At 39.5% G+C, this 20,876-nt stretch overlaps 2 protein-coding genes across 2 annotated transcripts in view; one reads left to right on the plus strand and one right to left on the minus strand.

Annotated features, from left to right (window-relative positions):
• The first annotated feature begins 4,644 nt into the window (after nt 1–4,644).
• Nucleotides 4,645–6,400, plus strand: LOC128742733 (gamma-butyrobetaine dioxygenase-like). Its single transcript, XM_053839180.1, has 3 exons — nt 4,645–5,557; nt 5,616–5,924; nt 5,987–6,400. The coding sequence occupies exons 1-3, from the start codon at nt 4,761–4,763 to the stop codon at nt 6,303–6,305; spliced, it is 1,425 nt and encodes a 474-aa protein (XP_053695155.1). The 5' UTR covers nt 4,645–4,760; the 3' UTR covers nt 6,306–6,400.
• A 581-nt stretch (nt 6,401–6,981) lies between these two features.
• The window catches only part of LOC128743706 (TGF-beta receptor type-1), an 81,063-nt gene continuing 67,168 nt past the window's right edge, over nt 6,982–20,876 (minus strand). The window contains exons 7-8 of the mRNA XM_053840332.1: nt 20,254–20,777; nt 6,982–15,492 (exon numbers count right to left, since the gene is read on the minus strand). Coding sequence (XP_053696307.1) covers nt 15,331–15,492; nt 20,254–20,777 — 686 coding nt within the window. The 3' untranslated portion in view covers nt 6,982–15,330. The remainder of the gene's footprint in view (nt 15,493–20,253; nt 20,778–20,876) is intronic.

Consider the following 20,876-nt stretch of genomic DNA (forward strand, 5'->3'; position numbering starts at 1 on the left):
CTTCTTGTGAGAGAAATCTTTGGGTGATTAATTCCCTTAAAAGTGAGATACGAAATTTATTTTCTCGTATATTCGAGATACAGGTTTGGTACTTTCGCCGAAGTTGTAGTAAATATCAATACAACCAACCATAGATAATTTCCATGAAGAGATACAAGTATGGTGTCTTTGACAAAGTTGTTTGTATTGTTATTTACTACAACCATAGATAAACAGACATAACTCTTGGAAGAAAAATCAACAAAAATTATTGTACCTCACCTTTATCCTGAACACTAACACCATCTATGAACGACATTTCCAAATATCAAATAGCAACAGGAGTATCCCTCGAACTAGCAAATATTTTTTATGGGGCATTCTTCTTCTTTCGTTAAAAAGCGCCACTTGGACCAAAACGGAGACATTCCTAACTTAGCACAAATTCGAAATCACGATTTAATCGGTGCGAAGAATGGAAAACGAGTGTTATGTCTGCTTATCTGTGCAACAACTCTGCCGAAAGTACCAGACCTGTATCTCGAATATACGAGAAAATAAATTTCGTATCTCACTTTTAAGGGAATTAATCACCTAAAGATTTCTCTCATGTTCCGCCATAACTCCGGAACGTCTACAGTTCTTCATCAAACTTGACACACACGTTCTTTGACATAAAAGGTGCAGAGCAGGCAGATTAACAAAAGGAGGCAGTCTCTTAGGAAGGTTTAAGGGCAAAGGGCTGTGTTTCTCTTGCATTTGGACCGATAGTAGCTGACAAGTGGATGGATGACAAGAGGGGGTTTCTGACACGAGGATAGAGTGGCTATTGACAAGGGGAAAGTTCAAAAACGTAAAAAAGTTTTTTCTCGCTTTACAGGGATAATCGACTGGCTGGTAGCTGACAAAGGGAATTATTGCATTATAAAATTTTTTGTTACAATAACAGATCTACAAGTGGCTGAAAGACAAAGGGGCTCCGAGTAAGATCGGGCAATTAGCTAGAATACTATATAGGAAGCGTTTGGTACTAGAGGTCCACGCTTACTTTATTCTTCTTGGTGTCAAGGGGTATTGTTTCTGGTTCCACTTTATTTCTTGGAATTTTCTCTGCTGTACATGTTACGTAGGTCGTCTGGCCATTGAGAAGAAAAATGATAGGTTCATATAATCGTCAGGATAGGAAGGGACTTTTTAAGCACCCGATTTCTCCAATTTTGCCACATTTTTGGCGTAGACCCCTGCTCCAAGCGTGTAGGGCGCTATATCTCTGCATATTAGCGTTGATAGGAGGAAATGCTTATCAACTTAGGAACTATACTGGCTTGTTTCATTATGCCTGATTTTTGTTTTCAGGTATAATAAATTCAAATTTGTCACGAGGTTTTCGAGTCACTTTAAATCTCGCATGTGCATAATATTTTTAGATATAAATTATCAAATTATGGTTGTATATGAGCACCAATGGCATTATATTAAATTTATTAAAAGGTATTTTTTAAAGGTATCTTAATTTTCGTAATTGCTGGCTTTACCAGAAAATTTTTGAATAGTCAGGTTAGTCTCATATAACTCCCCCCATCTACTAACAACAATTCCTTTCCCGAAATACTTGTGAAGATGCAGAGGATTCCCTGGTCTTTAGTAGCAACAAGTATTGGACTAACATTCCTTTCCATCCCACCAGGACCCGCATTCGGACGTGGCCGGCGTCGGTATTGATCAGCATGCAGGGACCTGATAAGGTTGCACAATGAAAAATAGCGTGCTGTCCCAAGTATGCTTTTTCCAGCCATCATTTTGCAATTTTCATCGGTCTTGGTCAATAACGGAGTAGCAGCACACGAGCGGTATCCTATGCTTATGCTTATGCTTATTTTTGGCGTAGACCCCTGCTCCTTGATTGCAGAAGTTCCATCAAATTAAAACAACAACACTGAATACTCGCAAATCAAGGAAAAATGTAAAAGCTTGTGTGATAAACGACCTGGTAAAACATGCTCTAGGATTGGCAGGAGAACTTAACTAATACGGTCCAACTACGGACCCCGGAGTAGTATTGCCCATTGCTAAGAATAAAAATTTGTAAAATTATTCACCTAAAAAATCCATCATTATTCACCAGTTGATTGTGGTAATTAGATTTAGGCAGATTCCACGCCAACTCGTCTATTGGGTTGGTAGCACTCGCTCAGAATTCAATGATGGGTGCGTGACGTTTCAGTCTACTATCTTTCGACCATCATCAGACGCTAATTAATCGGCAGGAATATTCTCCTTTATCACATCAGTTTGCTTCTGGTGGGCTGCGTGCTTATCTCACCCACTTGCCTGCACGAATTACACTCGTACTCTTTGTGTGTGTAAAGAGTTCATATAAATCGCCTCCCTAATTTTTCCAGAATTAGTCTAGACAAATTTTTGGAAAAGCTCAAATTTTTTCTCTTTTTTTATATAACTCGAAAGCTATAGGACCTACAAAAAATAATTTATGAGTTACTTTTAGAAAATATTCTAAATTTTCATATAAAAACTGGACAAAAATAAAATTTAGTTTCTACACTGAAAAAGAAAGCATTTTACAAACTACAAATCGATTTTCTAAAATAGGTCATCTTAAAAATTGATGAAACGTTTTTTGAAGACAGACAATTATGTGGCCTACTAGTCTTCCATCGCTCATAGTTGGCCTCGAGGTACGATGCTGGTATAGGAAACCAGTCGTCGTATGTTCGAATCTCGGCTGGAAGAGGCTGTTAGAGTCAATAGGATCGTTGCACTAGCCCCGCAATTATCTTGTACTCTAACAGCTGTTAAGTCTCTGCTGCGAAGTCTCTCGTGTAAAAACAGAAGGTCAAGTTTCGATAACGGAATGTAGCACTAGGTCTTTGCTTTACTAGTTTTCCATACACCGCAAAATGGTCATATTTAAGGGACAAAAGTTTTTTAAACCAAAGTCATGCCAACCTCTGGTCGAGTTGGCGTGAAATCCGTCTTTAGTCTTCTTATTCTTCTTCAGCATAGAGGCGTGGTGGCTCGTGCTGTTTCAAGCATTCGTCTCTATTCAACTCGGTCTTGGGCCACTTGTCGCCAATTTCCTAGTCGTCTCAGAGGTCGTAAATCGCTTTCGACCTGGTTGAGCCATCGTGCACGTTGGGCCCCCCTGTTCCTGGTGCCGGTGGGGTTGTTGAAGAGGACTATTTTCGTTGCACTATCGTCCGGCATCCTTACGAGGTGTCCGGCTCACCGTAGCCTGCTAACTTTCGCTAGATGTGCGATGGGAGTCTCCCCAAGCAGTGCCTGTAACTCGTAATTCATACGCCTCCGCCACTCTCCGCTTTCAGTTTGTACTCCGCCAAATATCGTCCGCAGCACTTTCCGCTTGAACATGACAAGGGCGCGTATGTCCTCCGTGAGCAGCGTCACGGCTTCAAGTCCATAAAGAACTACCGGTCTAATAAGGGTTTTGTACATTGTTAACTTCGTGCGGCGGCGTAAGCTTCCTGATCGTAGCGTTTTACGAAGGGAAAGTAGGCCCGATTTCCCGCTTGGATGCGCCGCTAGATCTCCTTACTAGTGTTGTTGTCCGCGGTCACCAGCGATCCCAAATACACGAACTCCTCTACCACTTCTAGTTCGTCGCCGTCACCGGTTACCGTCGGTGGGAGATGCGCGTTTGCTTCCTTTAGTCCGTCTATCCGTCGTTAGTATTATTATTATTATTATTATCATTTGTCTTATTGGTATTAATGATTTTTTTGCCTTTATCATTGGTACTATTAGTATTATTACTGTTGACCGAAGTTTTTGGAGCGTCTTAGTAGAATACAAAGCCGGGGGCTCTGTAGCTGCAAGGTTACCGAGTCTGCTTTGACAAGCGAATAGTCGTGGGTTCGAATCTGAAATTAGATAAAAAGAAAACTATTCCAACTAAATTCTACTATCTATATTTATTCGCGACAGATACGTATTTCACCTGCGGCTTGCGGGCTTCCTCAGTGTTTGTTTTTGAACTTTTCGAATGTCGCGAATAAATATAGATAGTAAAATTTAATTGGAATGGTTTTCTTTTTATTTGATGAACACAATTTTGCCCTAAGAATATATTAAAACATTTAAAAATTGCAGAAATGTGTTATACTCTGCCTCCAAGAAATCGTGAATACTTCAATAAGATTTAAACAAACGTTTGTATTTGCTTCGGTAAAGTTGCTCGTTATAAAAAATTTAATCCATATAGTCCAAGTACGCTGCTCTGGGATATTGTCTTGATGTTCCAAGTATTCCACAGAATTCAATAAATTTTTGTTACAAAATATGACTCCGAAATACCATGGTAATTTGTTATTGGATATACAAAATCCCAATTGAAAATTGAAAATTTTCTAAATAAGCGCATTTTTTTTACCAAATTAAAATTTGCGATCTCTGATTCTGCTGTGACACCCATTTGAAGGGTGAGCCTCCAGGTTTCAAAGTGGCACAGTGCTATTTTGGGACGCCCTACTATTGACGCTCAACTGGATGCTAATTGGAACTCACTTCTCAACGTCATTGCACAACAAACATGTAAACAATCGAACTGAGATAGCGCCAGACCAGAATGTGCGACAGTTTCCCCGAGCGAAAGTGAACTGCAACCATCGGCTTCAGTATTACGTGAGACTGTTGTCGTTCAGCACGCGTTCGACCGACAAACCGGTATTCAGAGGCAAGGTTAAACAATCAACGTCGGCTCAGCAGGATCAAAGTCCAGTCAGTTGAACGAAATACTACACACAATGTTGGCGCTTCGCAATTTTAACCCGCGATTAGTACACCAACTGGGCACATCTCTTATCAAGCGACGGCGTCGAACATGGCCCGCTTCTTGTACTGCGGGAAGGCCTTATCAGGTGGTTGCCACCTGCAGTAGTCAACCCTTCCGTGGGATTCATTCACAGCAAGTGTTACGAAAAACAGTCAGTGTCAGTGATGTGCAAAACCAACCGGCAGAATCGAACCAAATTCCACTGATAAGCTCGGCCTCACTAGAATGTGTTGATGCCGGAGATAAGCAGCAGCAGTTTCAATGTCTGGTGGTTGAACTCACCGATGGTCGGCGGTACGAGTTCCCCCCGGTGTGGTTGCGCGATAATTGCCAGTGTTTGGATTGTTTTCATCCGAAGTCCTACAGTCGTGTCTTGAACTGGGAATCATTCGACGTGGATGGCGTACAACTGAGCGAGTGTGTGGTCACTGAAGATCGAAATGAGTTGGAGCTGATTTGGAGTGATGGACATCGATCGCGGTTCAGTAGCGGATGGTTGGTTGAAAGGAATTTTACCGAAGACAGTAGACGGCGATATCTGAACGAATGGTACAGACCACGGCCAAGGCTGTGGGCCAAGCGAGAGTTTGGTGAAATTTTGAAAAAGTTTGAGTTTGGGGATGTGATCGATTCAGACGAAGCACTGCAAGGATGGATCGAAGCGCTGATTCGGTACGGTGTGGTGATGATTAAAAATGCTCCCCTCCAAGAGACGGTATGCCGACGGTTGGCTGACCGGGTTGGATTTATTCGGAAAACTCACTACGGGTGAGGGTGTTGGAATTGTTTTAAACATGTTAAAATATTCAACAGTTTTGGTTTTTAGTGAGGAATTCATCGTTAAGGCTAAGGAGGGTACAAGTAATGTAGCTTACCTATCCACGCCTTTGCAGATGCATACGGATTTGCCCTATTACGATTACAAACCGGGTTGCAATTTACTGCACTGTCTAGTTCAATCACGATCTATTGGGGGACAGAATCTGATCGCCGATGCTTTTTATGTAGCCGATCGTATTCGGATGGAATATCCGGAGGAGTTCAAACTGTTGAGTGAAACTTTAGTGAACTGGACTGATGTTGGCGAGGATGAAGGTGGACAATTTCACAGCATCTATCGAGCACCAGTTATTTGGTTGGTGAACTTTGAATTTTAAGAAAGTCTTACGAACAATGTTTAATTAAAAAATGTTTCAGCATTGGTCGGGACGGTAATTTGGAACGAATCAATCACAGTGTTCCGCAGAGAGATAGTTTCTTTAACGTTCCACTGGCCAGTGTGGAGCCATGGTATCGAGCGATGGCACGATTCGTACGGCTTATTCATCAGGAAGCGGTTGAATTTAAAACTGAACCCGGAGATATTTTGACTTTCAGTAACATAAGAATGGTTCATGGAAGGACAGGTTATGAGGATACAGATGATAACACTCGGCACATCATCGGAGCTTATCTCGATTGGGATGAAATTTACTCAAAACTGCGTGTGCTGAAGCGCAGTTTAAAAGATTTCTAGCCTGGCTGACTAATGTGTGCCATGGTTGAATGCAATTCTATTAAGAGTGTAAATATATCAAATTTTTGTATCAATTTGACGTGAATAAAAAATATATGTAGTCTGACCGAAGGGTTACATCAAAATAAACACAGGAAGACGCTTCCTGACATATTCTTTTCTCCTTTACAAGCAAACACGATACTCAGGTACTTACCAATATTCTAGAAATCCGTTAATGGAATCTCTCAGCCAAATAAAACAGAAAAACGCGGAACACAACGAACTTTTAAGTTTAGTGCCGGGTCTGGGCAATAGGCGACGAGTCAAGCGAGTAGATTTTTCACTTTATAAAAGAAGAACAGAAACCTTAACCTGAGCAAAGCAACATTTCAAATTGAAAATTATAAAAAAATCTGACACAGAAAAATACTTGAAACCTCGAAACGGAACTGACAGTTTGTTAGCTACAAGTTGATTTTAATTTTAAAGGATCAGCCTACTGAGTTTCTTGGATGCAAAAAGTTTTCTCACCAAATGGTGAAATAATGCTGGTGGTGAAATATGGAAATCGACGTTGTTCGCGGGAAGCGGAGAAACAAATACAGCACAGTGTCAGCCGATTTTGACATTTCACACAGGTGACTTTACAAGTTTCTTTTCAGTTCTTACTCATTTTGTAGACTAGATCCTCCGTTTATGTTTCTTTTTTATTACAAAAGACAATAATCAATCACTGTATTTTTTTCTTCTTCTTCTTCTTTAGTTTCACCATTTTTTCATTGTTTTGTTTTCCAAATCTATTGTTCTGAACCTAAGATTTCCAACTTTGGGCTTTGGGCGTCGGAAACCCATTATCGCTTCCGACGGTCCGAAAAAGACAATATTATCAATAATCGTGAATTAGCGAAACTAGCTCCGCTGGATAATTGTTGTTGTTTATTCTTATTTCTGGTTTTACCGTTTTTTTTTCTCTTCTCTGACTGTGTCTGCTGTGTTCACTTGTTTATCAATAATATACGCGTAATATAATCAACTAATCAAGTAATATAATGATAGTATTTATGCAATAATAATTATAATAATGATAATAGAACTCTTCCTGCGCAGTACCTTACTGCTACCATCGTTCATACCACCGTCATCTTCTTCATCTGTTGGTTGGTTGGTTTCTAACCTTTTCTAACCGTCGTTTTAGTGTCTAACGCTTGTAGACCCTTAGAAATTCGCTCCTAGCGTTCCTAAATCAAATTTGCCAGACTTTTCCATTGCAGTTCTTCTTCTTTTTCTTTTCAGTTGATAGTTGTTTTTGTGTTTGTATAATATATATTTTTAATGTATGATGTATATAGATGCAACTGAAAAACCCATTAGTCTATAACAAAGAGAAAAGCGGTGTTCGAAAAATGGGATTCCTGTGTACAAAATTACAGTTGTTCTGTGTTGTTTTGCTTTTTTTCCTTCTTGTTCTTCTTTTTTTACGAATAAGCCGATAAATATAATTTTGCGTTGAAACATTCCACCTTGGAAGGTTATTAGTTGTTGTTTTTTTCTTCTTCTTCGTCTTCTTCTTCTTTACACCCTTACAATTCTATCCTTAAGATGATTACATTTTAAAATTTATCGATTTCATTTTTTCCGCCGGTGTTTTTTCACTGTCGGATAATTTAGTAACTGCCAAGCAATTGATCACAAATTTTAGTTTCTGTTTTCTTCGTCACCAATTTCTGCTTTGTTTTTCTCCTTGCCTTGGTTTGGTTTGAAGACTTTATTTTGTTCGCCAAAAATATATGCTTTCCCAAGTGCCAAGCTTTGCCTAGTTGGGTTGGATTTGCCTCGAATTTATTTTACTGTTTTTGGTTGGTTTGCTTTTTTTTCGGTTTATCCGGCACATTTACCAGTTACGAAAAATGGTGTGTATCGTGTGTAGGGTCTGACTAAAACAAATCGCTGTTTTGTTTCTTTTTTTTTCCTGTCCGCTGAACATAAAACGTTCGCTTAGCTTGTTTTCTACAATCGTCCGAGTTCCCTCTTAATGGTATGGTTTTTTTTAATAGTAAATGTTACTTCTTATTTAAGACTTAAAATAGTTTCTTACTTCGTCTGTTACTAACTTTTACATGTTTTTTAATTATTTTTATTTATTTTTTGTTTATAAAAAAAGTTACTAAATAAATGAGGTAGAAAATTATAATTCATATCATACAACTTATCGGCGCTTGTTACTCTCGGTTTTACTGAGTCGTGTGTAACATTTTCTATGTTTGTTGTTTCAGTTCTAGTCGAGTAAAAATTACTACACTGGATTATTTGTTTGTTTTGCTGTTACTGTTGTTGTATTTGGCGCAGAAACCATTCATATACAAGTTAGTGATTTTTAGTTGCGGCGTAATTGTTATATAGTTAGCAAATTTGCTGTCGCGAAAAGTAAAATGAGGAACCAAAAAACACGACTGGTTTAATTATGTCAGTACTTGTGCAAAACAGAAGAGGATTATCAGAGGTTGATTAAAACTCAAAACTGTAAGATTACTACAGATTTTTTGTTTGTTATTTTCAAATGCACTGTATAAAATGGCACCTAAAATCGAATAATAGTTTCTCGTTCAATCAGAGATAGGAATCAATTGGAAGGTATTCTGTTTCTCTTCGACTTTGCTCAGTTAGGATGTGAGGATTTTTTTTAAACAACTTAAATCAGTCCGTTTTCGTCTTCTCTTACGTTTAATTTGCAAAGAAAAAACTAAAAATGCAAGCGGTTCGTATGATGGTTTGCTACCAAGATCATTTCTTAGGGCGATAATAGCTGGTTCTTCTGAGTGAGTTTATGTATGTGTGTGTATTTTTGTGTATTTGTGTGTATGTGTGCATCCATTCAAACGGTTTGAGCAAATAATGATCTTATTCTCGTGTTTCGTTATCAATAGAGGTTAGCGCCAAGTTGAAAACCAAAAAGCGCAATCAGGTTGTATTCAGTATTTATAGAATCTAGTTTTGTTATTACCATCTAAACACGCAACTTTTACACAACTGCTACTGTCTCTTTTTAATTCTTTGCCTTCCTTGCCATAGTTTTATATCAAATGAAATATTCGGCTCTTATTTTGTTCGTTCTATTTTAGAGGTTCTCTAGCCACACTCTTTATCAACTTCGTATTAATTTGCTCCTTTCTATGTACTTGTTTTGTTAGTTAGTTTTCTTTTCATTCTATACAATAACTCACATAACACTGGTTAGATGCTCTGATTTTCTTTTTGCTAAACATTCACCACCACCCTTTCTTCACTTTCCTTTGTTACTTGAGTTGGTTTTGTTTTGGTTGTGTTTTTTTAGAACATTTGCATTCTCTCTCTCTGTTTTGTGTTCAACATGCGGTCAGGTTTGCTTTGCTCGTGTACATCTTTTTTTGTATGCTTTGTTTGCTTTGTATTTTCAAAGGTAGTTTTGTTTTTCTTTCTTTTTGTTTCTTGTTGAGTGCCTTTTTACTATTAAAGCAAACACAAAAAAAAACATCGGTAGAAATTCGGTCTTGAGGAATGGGACATTTAACAATAATGGGTAGGAACAGTTCAAATTGGTTTTGTAAATATTACAAAACTAGCGCATTATTGGGGTTGACCTGCCTGTGGAGTTCGAACCGAATGAGTGATAATCACTATGTTGGTACAAATCTAAGTCAGCCTTGAACGCTGTTTCTGTCACTTTAAATGAAAAAAAATGTCTGAATTTCGGTTTTCTCTAATGGAGGATAAATTTGTATGTGCATGGGTGACTTTCAATAAAGTATGTAATTCATATGCATTTCATAGCTGATCTTTCTTGGGTATTCCTGCTATCGTGTTAGATTTTGGGTACTCGTATAATTTATATACTCATATAATCATAGCAATAATGCGGTATAGTAAGTTTACAATAAGCATTAAGCGATACTTATTAATCGAATATATAATGTAGACTGCGCGAATGATAGATAAAATAGGTTTTGAATTGATAAATATACCCTTTAAATTCTTTTGAGTCGTTGACAATTAACACGACTGTATTTTCCCGCTGAAAGTAAAAATTACCCAAATTTAATCCAAACTAATCATGATACATTCACTTGACGATATTTTGACATATAGACTACAACTAGTTTGGGTTAACAACAACACAAAAATGCCAATTAATTCGAAAATTCTGCTAATCCTTCTGCGACAGTGAGTTTTCTATTGATTCTTTTTCAGCAACTGAAATATTCCAAAATAAGACCATTGAATGAAAATTGTGAGCTTGGATAAATAGCTAGATAAATTGTAAGCTTAGAAACTTATTTTGTTCCAAACTGGCAAACAGTGCCTGCCTATCTTTAACTTTTATAGCTCTTCAATAATAGTTACAGCCATCCGTTTGGTATTCGAACCTCGAACAGTCTCAAACTTGGCACACTGCAGAATAAAATCGTTACTATTGCTAACAGGGTAAATTATGCACCTGTTGAATATCATCTTGTTCGTTGGAATGTCGCCACGTGTCAGGTCAGGAATGACATTAAACTGTAAAACTCGTTGTAGGGTAACAGTAGGCCCTGGAAAAAAGTAAGAACCCAAATTCATTCTCTTACTACTTTTAGCGTTTTGTGCTTTTAGTTTGCATTATTCTATCAATTGGAGCCGCCAGAAAAGAATTTTTTTTAAAGATGTAGAGGTTAACGGAGTGATAAAAACGTTAGGAATCTTGTGGGATTCTTTGACGAATTCCATTTTTTTTTCGCCTGTTAACAAACCGGTTGTTCTACGAAACGGTTCCATCTCCGAGCAAATGGATCCAGATTTTGCCAACATATTTTTTCATTAACCCTTTATAAGGCCGTGGCAACTACGCGTGGAATTAACACAAACTTCAGCGAAACATAATGTTAACATTCGGTAAAACCCATTTATATTCTTTTTGTTGAGAAAATTGCTGAAAAACTTGAACAAATTGGTGGCAATATAGTTGCCACTGCCCCTCTAGCGCAAAATGTTGGTGGCAATATGTTTGCCGCAGCCCGTTAAGCCCAAAAAACATGTTCTCGAATATTGGGTCTAAGTTTTTGGATAAATCGGCATAATCTACCACAAAACGCCGTAAACTGAATATTACCATCCAAAAAGTTTCCAATTTAATGATTTTTTTACGAATTTAAACCAAATTTACTGTTGACACTCAAAAACCAAGATTTGTTTTCATAAAAATGATTCGTAAATTACCATTTTTACAAATTCAGCGATTTAAAAACATTGAGAATGTTGCCAAAGGCTATCAGAACATATTGAGTACATAATATGCTAAAATGATATTGTTAGAAAAGCAAAAACAATATTTTTCGTTGGTGGCAATATAAAGGCTTATAAAGGGTTAAAGGCCAATTTAATGTGGTTCGACCAAGGCTACTGGCATAAAAATCGAACAAAAATCAAAGGAAATAGGGCCAAAATTTTAATTACAAATACCCAAATTTTCATTGTCGGTGACGTAAAGGTTAAGAACGAAATTATGGGGAACTGATAACATAAGCATTCGAAGATGTGAGGTACCTGGCCAACTTTCAGTTGGACGGCTTCTCGGATACCCCACAACGTGCTCTCGCATGGTGTATTTATTAATGGAGCATGCTAATATGCAGTGCGTACTGTGTATTGAAATATTGCGGGAAATGTTCAACGGTTCCAACGTTTTGTCAGTCGCAGAGGTAATGTAGCCGTGCCGGTCGGACAACGGCACCAGCATTGTCGAGGCTAAACGACAATCAAAAGATTTGTGAAGCTTATCAATATCACAGATGTTGGAGAATTCTCCCACCATAGGTACCATCATGGAGTTCTCTGGGAGACAGGAGTTAAATCCGTGAAGAAGGTTGCCGCTTAGGAGAGGGGGGCTTTATGTCAATATCTCCATATACCGCTGGCCTAGAGTCAATAAAAAAATTTTTTTACAGGGATTCCTACGGTATCGCTCTTGTTCACCATACGCCTCTGTTTCTAGAAGTTTTGGTCAAAATATGTACATTTTGCCCTACTTTTCACGGGTTTCCAATGGTTTTGTTTTTGATTTTGCTACCAGCACTGAATACGACGAAGAGTTTGACAAAAGAAAATCTAGTATATGACGAAGTAAAGTTTTCATCCTCCTCGACTCGACTGTTGCAACTATTGAGGCACAACATTGCTCATTTTAAGGTGCTCTTCCGTGTTTGGTTAGTAAAATTGGGAACAGAAGCGGAATCTCTCGACGGCGTTCCAAGAGTACAATATGCGTCTCAATATCTGTTTTTATATTTTAAGACGACATACGATTCAGTAAACCGAAAAGAGCGGCGGAAGATAATGTCTTTAGATATGGTTGTCCGATGAAACGGATAAAGCTGGTACGAATAGCGGGTACACAGTGTTATAAAGTATTTCAACCCACTATCCGTGAGAAGCAAAATAGCAAGAATCATTATATTAGTATATATCACTAGCAGAAGGATCGCAGCCTTTTTATGAATCGAAATTAAAGAAAAATTCGAATCGAAAAATTAAAGAAACCCAAGTTCCTAGAAAACAATTCACTGATCACACAACCAAAAAACGGAAAAAATCCGATCGTTCAACCAACAAATCGCATTCCATCCCTTCGTAGTATGTTTAAGCATAAACCTTTTTAATAAATTTCACCTCATCCCACACCTACCGTTGCTCCTGTCATTATCAATCAGTTCAGCTCATAATCTCTCAAAATCTGATGCGTAACAAGTAATTATTCGTGAAACGGTATCTCTTTCTCTCTCTCTCCACTTTCCGACAGTATTTTTTGCTTTAGATTTTTTTTTGTTTTTTTTTTCTTGTGTGATTTTTTTTTGTTACTATAATGTTTGATTAGTTTTCTCTTTAGCTTCTACGGGCGCACTCTCGCTACTAATGTATGTGATACATCTACTGATCTTTTCCCTTTTTCCAATTTCATATCGTTCTCTTTTGGTACACCGGAAGCCCCCGTAGTTTGGCATATCAGTTGATTGTTTCTTGTGACGTACGATCGTGGATTGGAACTCAACTTAGACGAATAAAAAAAAATCAAAATTAATAGAAAAGGGTTCGTTACCGAGGGCTCCGTTACCGTCACCTGCCAGCTTCTCCGAGCAGTTGCTAGTAGAATTATTCGTGTTCTATCTCTCCGTTTTGCATTCATTCTGTACAAATGTTTTGTGTTAGTATTATTCTGACAATCTCGTAAATTACACATTTAACGGCAGTTTTGTTGTTTCCAAGAAAGAAAAAAAATGTTTTGTCTACGTCTTTTTCTCGCTGCTTGCTATTCCGTTTGCTTGCTACTTTCTTCTTGTGTTTTTGTTTTTTTTATAGTAAATGTAAAACAATGCTAATTCTATTGGCTAACCATATGCGCTGATTAGGTGTGTTGTTTATTTTTGTCAGTTGTCAGTTGTTTCGTTTGGTTGGGAAGCTTACGTTTGGTTACGTTACGGATGATGGAAATTAAACAAAACATGTAATATGGCAATTACGGTGACCTGGGATGGGGTGTACGGAAGGACGGGAAACTGTTTTTCTCCACTTGCCTGAGAGTTTTCGGTTTTTATTTGTAATACATTGCCATAGTTCAAACTATTTTCGGGACTCAAAGATAAGGTTTAAGGTTAGGATGATAACCAAAGTTACGATGAATCTTAGTTAGGATGCTTGCATTATTTTTAATTGTTTTTTCATTGCTGAGATGAAGGTACCGTTGTTGAACAGCGGCGATTGATGTGAATACCTTATGTTAATAATTAGCGAAACAGCTTGAGTGCTCTAAATGCTTAGAACGAAACAAAAAAGTTAATCAAAATCAATGACTCAACCTCAATTGGGATTTTTTCCGCTCTCTTACTCTCTGTCTACCACTCTTATGATAACAACAAGTAATCCGATCGAATTACGGAAAATTAGAAGCCAACTGATCCAACAAAACATGGCGATCAACATTAAACACTCACATGAAGCGCCTTCTGTTCCAAGTAACAAATTTTATAATCTAACAGCATTTTTCTCAACATTCTCAAAGTAGAAGTAGTGCTGCACTATTTCCACGCCTTAAATTCTGGTCAGTAAAAATGTGAGTAACATGATTTGACTGTTCGCCTTTTGTTTTTTTTTTAGTATAGGGTTGCGCTGTTGCTCTGGTTGAGGATTTGCTGTGATTCTGCAAAACACAGTTTTATCTTTCTGGTTTCTGGAGGTACAAGTTTTTTTTGTTGTGTTTTATTTTTCTGTTTTGTTTTTATTTTCTTTTTAGTTGCGACTTGGTTTTTTCTTTCGTTTTGAGGAATGGAGATATGTTAAAAATGGGGAACCATAATAAATGAATCAATCATCTATGTTCTCTCATTTTACCGGGTTCATCTGCTGATGTACTGTATGTGAATACGTGTGTTTGCTCGTAACCGAGGAAATGCATACGATAAATAAACTGATACTAATAAATAATAATATATTACTATGTATCAAACCTAGCTGGACAATAAAATCAAACATGCAACACATCAATCAACCATTCAATGGAAACACGATTCAGGATAGTACGTACGGACAGTTTGTCAAGTTAAACTTGGCTGTAGTTACAATAATTCTCAAACTTAAAGTCTTACTTTCTTATCTTATCCTCATATGCTCTCTGCCGCTCACAAAATATGTTCGGTTTATCTTAGTTTTTTCCTTCTGTGATAAACCATTAACTTACACAACTACAGTAATTTCGCTCACAATCGCACAATTCATCCACAAGCGTGGTACCCATTTTCTTCAGCTTAAACCTAGACATGCTTACCAGCTAAAGTGTGTGTGTGTGTTTTTTTTTCTTCTTCTTCTGGTTGTTAATTCCTAAATCGAGAGTTCATGTGTTCACAATCCGTTGCTGGATATTAAATACCAGGCAACTTTTTGAAGTTTTCAGCACTACCGCGTGCAGCCGGGACGGAGGCCAGCTCATCAACTAAACCCACGACGGACCTCCACCCGGTTCGCCTACGGCAGTGATCCGTCTCTAGCGAATGTTTGCGAGGGTCTTCTTGATTCTGAGCGCCGTCAGACGGGCGGCCGGATTCTGGTACCAGCATTCCTTCATCACCTTCGAGGTGGACTGGAGCGTGTCGGAGGCGATCCACCGGTTCGGTAAGCTGGGCCGCTGCCGATCCGTACAGACGACCTGTGAAAGACAAAAGAAATAAAAGTAGTTAAAAGAGTGAATCTTTATATGCGGATTAAACGCAAAAATTGCGGGTGCCAAAATTAGAATGTCGTTACTGTAAAGATGGGTATGAAATGGGGAGAGCTACTTGGAAGGAAGGACATCAGATATTGCTCTGGCCAACCCATCAGCGGGATGTCGATATCACGACCCCGATAAGATAGCATACCGAAACTCTCATATTATACTATTTACGAACAACGAAGATGGAAATACGAAATGGATCAATCGGTATAGGACACGCCAAAGAACAAGAAAACGATTAATTGCTAACAATTGTAAACTTGGTAACTGGAGTGTCCGAATTCCATATGAACCGGCACGAGCTGGTTTGCATCGTCGAGAGCAACATCGATGCGGAGTGAAGATCGTTGCTATTTAGGAACTTCGCTCCAACTCGGGAGAAAGGGAGTTCCATAAGTAAACCCTATTTCAGGCTCTGCTTTCAAGTACAAGGCAGAACATGGAATCGGTTTCGTAGTGTTGGGAAAGCAAAAGCAACAAGTTATCCGGTGGAAGCCTAAAATGGCCGTAGACCGTGCATTAAGGGCAAATTTTTCAACTACAACCAAATCAACAAACGGTTCCGCACCGACGAATGATGGAAGAGTTCTACGACAGACTCGAGCATGAAACATGACGCGAAAATCGTCACAGGAGTTGCAAATCGGGAAGGAGGAATTTTTCATACTGTCTTTGGAAGACCTACTTCCTACTTCCCTCGTCTGAAGCAGGCCAAGAACTCGCATGTTCCCTTTGTCAGAACTGAGAAAAAAGAACTCGCCGTCTAAGAAAAAACATGAGATTCACCAGCAACGACACACGAAATTTCTACAAAACGGTGTGGCGCAGGAATGTTGCAGTGCCTGAGATGTGCAATGATAGTGCTGGCAACCTGCTCACTGACGAAACGGCGGTAGCCAAGTGGAAGCAGCACTTCCAGACGCTGTTGAATGGTGAGATAAACACGGAGATCAGCAGGTGAGATAAGAATTGCAAACGGTAGCCAAGCTGTGGAGCCATTAATGCAGGAGTTGTTTAGAAGGCAATCAGTGAGGCAAGGCTGCTGGGAAGAATGGCTGAACTTCTAAAAGCGGGGACCGAGCGGACGTACGCTTTCATCGGATCATTGTTAGCATTCGGCAAGAAGAGCAAATATCGTAGATGGCCTCTTTTGCCCTATTTTCAAAAAATGGCATTACATTGCTCAATTCTGCCTATCCAGCTTTCCACGAGCGATAATGGCGGATATTGAGCACAAGTGGGCACAATCTTTTGACATTCATTGGAGGAGCGTCGAGTTCGCCCTGACGGAGTTACTACGGTTACATTCATGATTGTTTGTTGTTCGAACGTAAAAATGTAAACATTGTTTAATTTTGCAGATCAGCTGAAGTGGAACAAAACTAAATGGATTCAAACTTTTATAGTGGTTTGCGGCCATAATTTGCTGAAAGCACTGGCTCAGAATACTTTTTCACAATCGTGCGAATTAAACATTCGAAACATTACACATTAACGCACACATTAACTTCATGTTGGTCCAGCCGTTGTCAAGTTTGCTCTCGAACAGCGTTTCGACTTGATAAGAAACTTTCCGTTGCGTATTTGGACATTCTCCCTGAAATTTGCGAAAACTGCAAAGCCACAATCCATAAAACTTGTTGTCCGTTCAATTATGTTCTTCTTTAGCTGATCTGCAAAATTGAACAATGTTTACATTTTCACATTCGAACAACAAACAATCATGAATGTAACCATAGTAACTCCGTCAGGGCGAACTCGACGCTCCCCCAATGAATGTCAAAAGATTGTGCCCACTTGTGCTCAATATCCGCCATTATCGCTCGTGGAAAGCTGGATAGGCAGAATTGAGCAATGTAATGCCATTTTTTGAAAATAGGGCAAAAGAGGCCATCTACGATATTTGCTGTGCCCACTTGTGCTCAATATCTGCCATTATCGCTCGTGGAAAGCTGGATTCTCTCGTATCCTGTTTTGTAGACTGGGGCTGTTAACGGAGTCCTTTGTCGGGGTGTGCCAAGAGCTGGTTTACGTGAGGGTTATTCCACGATAGATCAGGTGTTTACCCTGCGTCAGTTGCTAGACCAGTTATGGAAATACAACTTGACGACTCAACATCTGTCGACGACGGCGTACGATTCAGTTAAATGACATTAGCTATGGCAAATAATGCTAGAACACGGTTCTTCGACGAAGCTATTTACGCTGCTTCTTGCGACGTTGATGAGACAAAATCACGCGTCAGAACCATGGGCGTAGCGGGCAAAGCACGATCTTCAGTAGCCAACTTTTAGGTTTCGCAGTAGCGAGGAACTTTAGGAGGGTTGGGCTAAAAGTAAATGGGTCGAAAATCAAATGCATGAAAGGAAGACAATCCCACCGACACCAGGAACCGAGGGGCCAACTTGCAAGATGGCTCGACCAGATCGAAAGCGACTTGTGACTTTTGAGACGCCTGGGAAATTGGCGACGAGTGACCCAAGATCGAGTTGAATAAAGACGACGACCATAATGAGAATCACGACTTAAATATGTACATTTTAGTCGTGAATGAGAATGTTATGCAAACGTAGCATGCGTTGACGTGGAAAAAAATTATCATATTGACAAGAAGCGAACATTCAGAGTTTGGCATTCGCCGAAGAAGTTCTACGTTGTTGTCTTAACCATTGGCGGAACTAGGGGGGCTAGGGGAGCTAAGCCCTGCCTAGAAATGATTTAGCCCCCCCTAGAAAAATCGACTCTGTTTTATAATTTAAAAAAAACGATAGTAATTTTTATTTGCATCACCGTTATAAGATCTCAGGCATTTCATTTTGATATGCCAACGAAAGAAAGTGGTCGAAAATATATCCCTCCTAGAAATGAGCGCTAGAAATGAGTTTCACCAATGGTTTTAACTCGTCGTTAGCTGTTCCACCTTAATGTAAGTTGGACTTCTCCAATAGCAATCGGATAATGAATTAGATATCTTGCTAGCAAGACATTCGTACAAGCTACACAATTGATCTGATATTATGCAGCTGGCTGGATGTAGGTCGACCATTAATGGCCTAGCCAAAGCTATGTTCATGTCCATAGCCTTATAATTTTACATCCAAGTATTTTCATTTACTTGAGTTCAAGGGAGGAATATTTAAATTTTGTTAATTCAAAATTTCGGCTGATAAAGCTTAAGTTCCCCCCTCTCTAACCTGCAATTTGAAATTCCCTTGAAAGGTGCAATCCCGTGAATTCACCGTGAGATTCGGAGGTATATTAGCAGCGGAAGTCGTGATTATTATAGGCTTCATAAGCAATTACGGTCGAACAGACTAAACCCCCATACAAAGTGCACTCTGCACAAGACGCTTATTAGATCGGTTATTCTCTACGGGCATGAAACAAAAACAATGCTCAAGGAAGGACCTGCGAGTGCTAGGAGGTTTCGAAGGACGACTGTCAGGAACGATCTTCGGCGGCGTACAGGAGAACGGAATATGGAGCTGTATGACACAGCTGTATGGCGAACCCAGCATCCAAAATTTGACTAAAACTGGACGGATACGATGGGCTGGGCATGTTGCAAGAATGCCAGACAACTGCCCTGCACAAAGATGAACAGGACGACCAGAAGCGCAGCGAGCAAGAAGGTTAGACCTGGTGGAGTAAGATCTGGCGGAGGGTACGCGGTGTCCAACCCACAACCGAGTAAATTAGAGAAACTATATTCATCAGGCTTTGTCTTAGGACGGCGAGCCAACTAAGTAAGTAGCGGAAGGTGCAATACGAAGAGCAAACGTGGAAAGAAACGAAACTATCATCATGAAATTACATGTTTCTTAGTTTTGCGGATAACTTTGATATCATCGGAATTAACCGTAGAGCAGTCAAAGAGGCCTTTAGACCTTTTAAATGGGAAGTAGCAACATTGGAAATTACCGTTAACACCACCAAAAAATTCTACGATCTATACATGGTGGCAAAATGGAACGTGAACACACAGAAAAACAAAAAGATAAGAATGATCTTACTGTCGAATGTCATCGACAGCTCAACTTTAGAAAAGACACTAATGTCGAATTTGTTTATTCAATCCGGGTTGAAACTGGATGAATTTTATCTGTCAGATAGGAGCAAATGAACACAAAAAGTTCATCCAGTTCCAATCCGGATTAAATAAAAAAATTCGACATAAGGTTTCTGAGAACCTTACAAAGTTGGCTGTTGGTTGGGAACAACGTGTTGGTTGGTTGGGAATGCTGTCAGTCACAGTAAGCCAGACAAGTAATCATTTTTTCACAAAGGATAGAACTGCAAGGCAGCCAGAACAACACCGTATAATCGTTCGCAAGCAGTAACTTTATAAGATCAAGGGTTAAGTTGTGAAAATGTCTTACAGCTTAGCAAAAGATGGCCGGTTTCATCAACCGGATCATTATTTTTTGAAGAAGAATAGGAGGAGGTGTTCCCATCGGGTTGATGAGTGTATCTAGAATTTGCTTTAAGACAGCATTTCTTATAATTCTTGCTGCAAAAGAATTACGCACCAACCTCACTTCATAAAAAATTTATGCAAGAAGGATTTGATTCGGAATTTTTAAAAGTCATGGTATAAGACAATTCAAAAAGAAAAAAGACTTCGTACTTCCGACCCTGCAACCACTGCAACGTTTAACAATATACGGATCATATTATTCTCATCGTACAACTCACCTTTCTCATCTCTTCGATGGTCGGATCGGGCTGCACGACGTCGTAGAAAGGCAACTGGTACTCGTCGTAGATGCCGCCCACGTTGCACCGCCGGGCAATTTCCCACAGCACCAGCCCGAAGGCGTACACATCGGCACGCTTGAAGGAATCGAACTGATTTACGTTGATCGTTTCATCCAGCACTTCCGGAGCCATGTAGCGTTTCGTTCCTACCCTGTGAGTGGACGGAATGTCCACCGTATCGGTGGCCACAATGTGTCTCACCGCCAGTCCAAGGTCGCCGATGCAGCAGGTGAGATTGGACTTGACGAGGATGTTTTTGGATTTGAGGTCTCTATGGGCTATCGCGGGCTTTCCGCGCGTTCCAACAATGTCCATATGCAGATGGGCCAATCCGGTCGCGATCGAATAGGCCATTTCGACCATGGTCTTCGTATCGATGCAACGAGCCGTCAGGAAGTCGAACAGTGATCCATTCTCGTGATAATCCGTTACAAGCCAAAGCTGAGTCCAGGTTCCGTTATCTGCAAAGAACATCGAAACAGTTCAGTTCAAATAGTTTATCCCAAACTAACACACCAGCAAAACATTCACTAATCACGCTAGATGCCACCGTCCGATGG

Source organism: Sabethes cyaneus, chromosome 3 (genome assembly GCF_943734655.1).
Source record: "Sabethes cyaneus chromosome 3, idSabCyanKW18_F2, whole genome shotgun sequence".
Lineage (NCBI taxonomy): Eukaryota > Metazoa > Arthropoda > Insecta > Diptera > Culicidae > Sabethes > Sabethes cyaneus.

What these genes read in the sequence shown, in the direction of transcription:
- LOC128742733 (XM_053839180.1), top strand. Translation starts at nt 4,761, where the DNA reads ATGTTGGCGCTTCGCAATTTTAACCCGCGATTAGTACACCAACTGGGC. An exon ending in ATTCGGAAAACTCACTACGG is followed by an intron (nt 5,558 to 5,615) that starts GTGAGGGTGTTG and finishes TTTGGTTTTTAG; the next exon opens with TGAGGAATTCATCGTTAAGG. An exon ending in TATCGAGCACCAGTTATTTG is followed by an intron (nt 5,925 to 5,986) that starts GTTGGTGAACTT and finishes AAAATGTTTCAG; the next exon opens with CATTGGTCGGGACGGTAATT.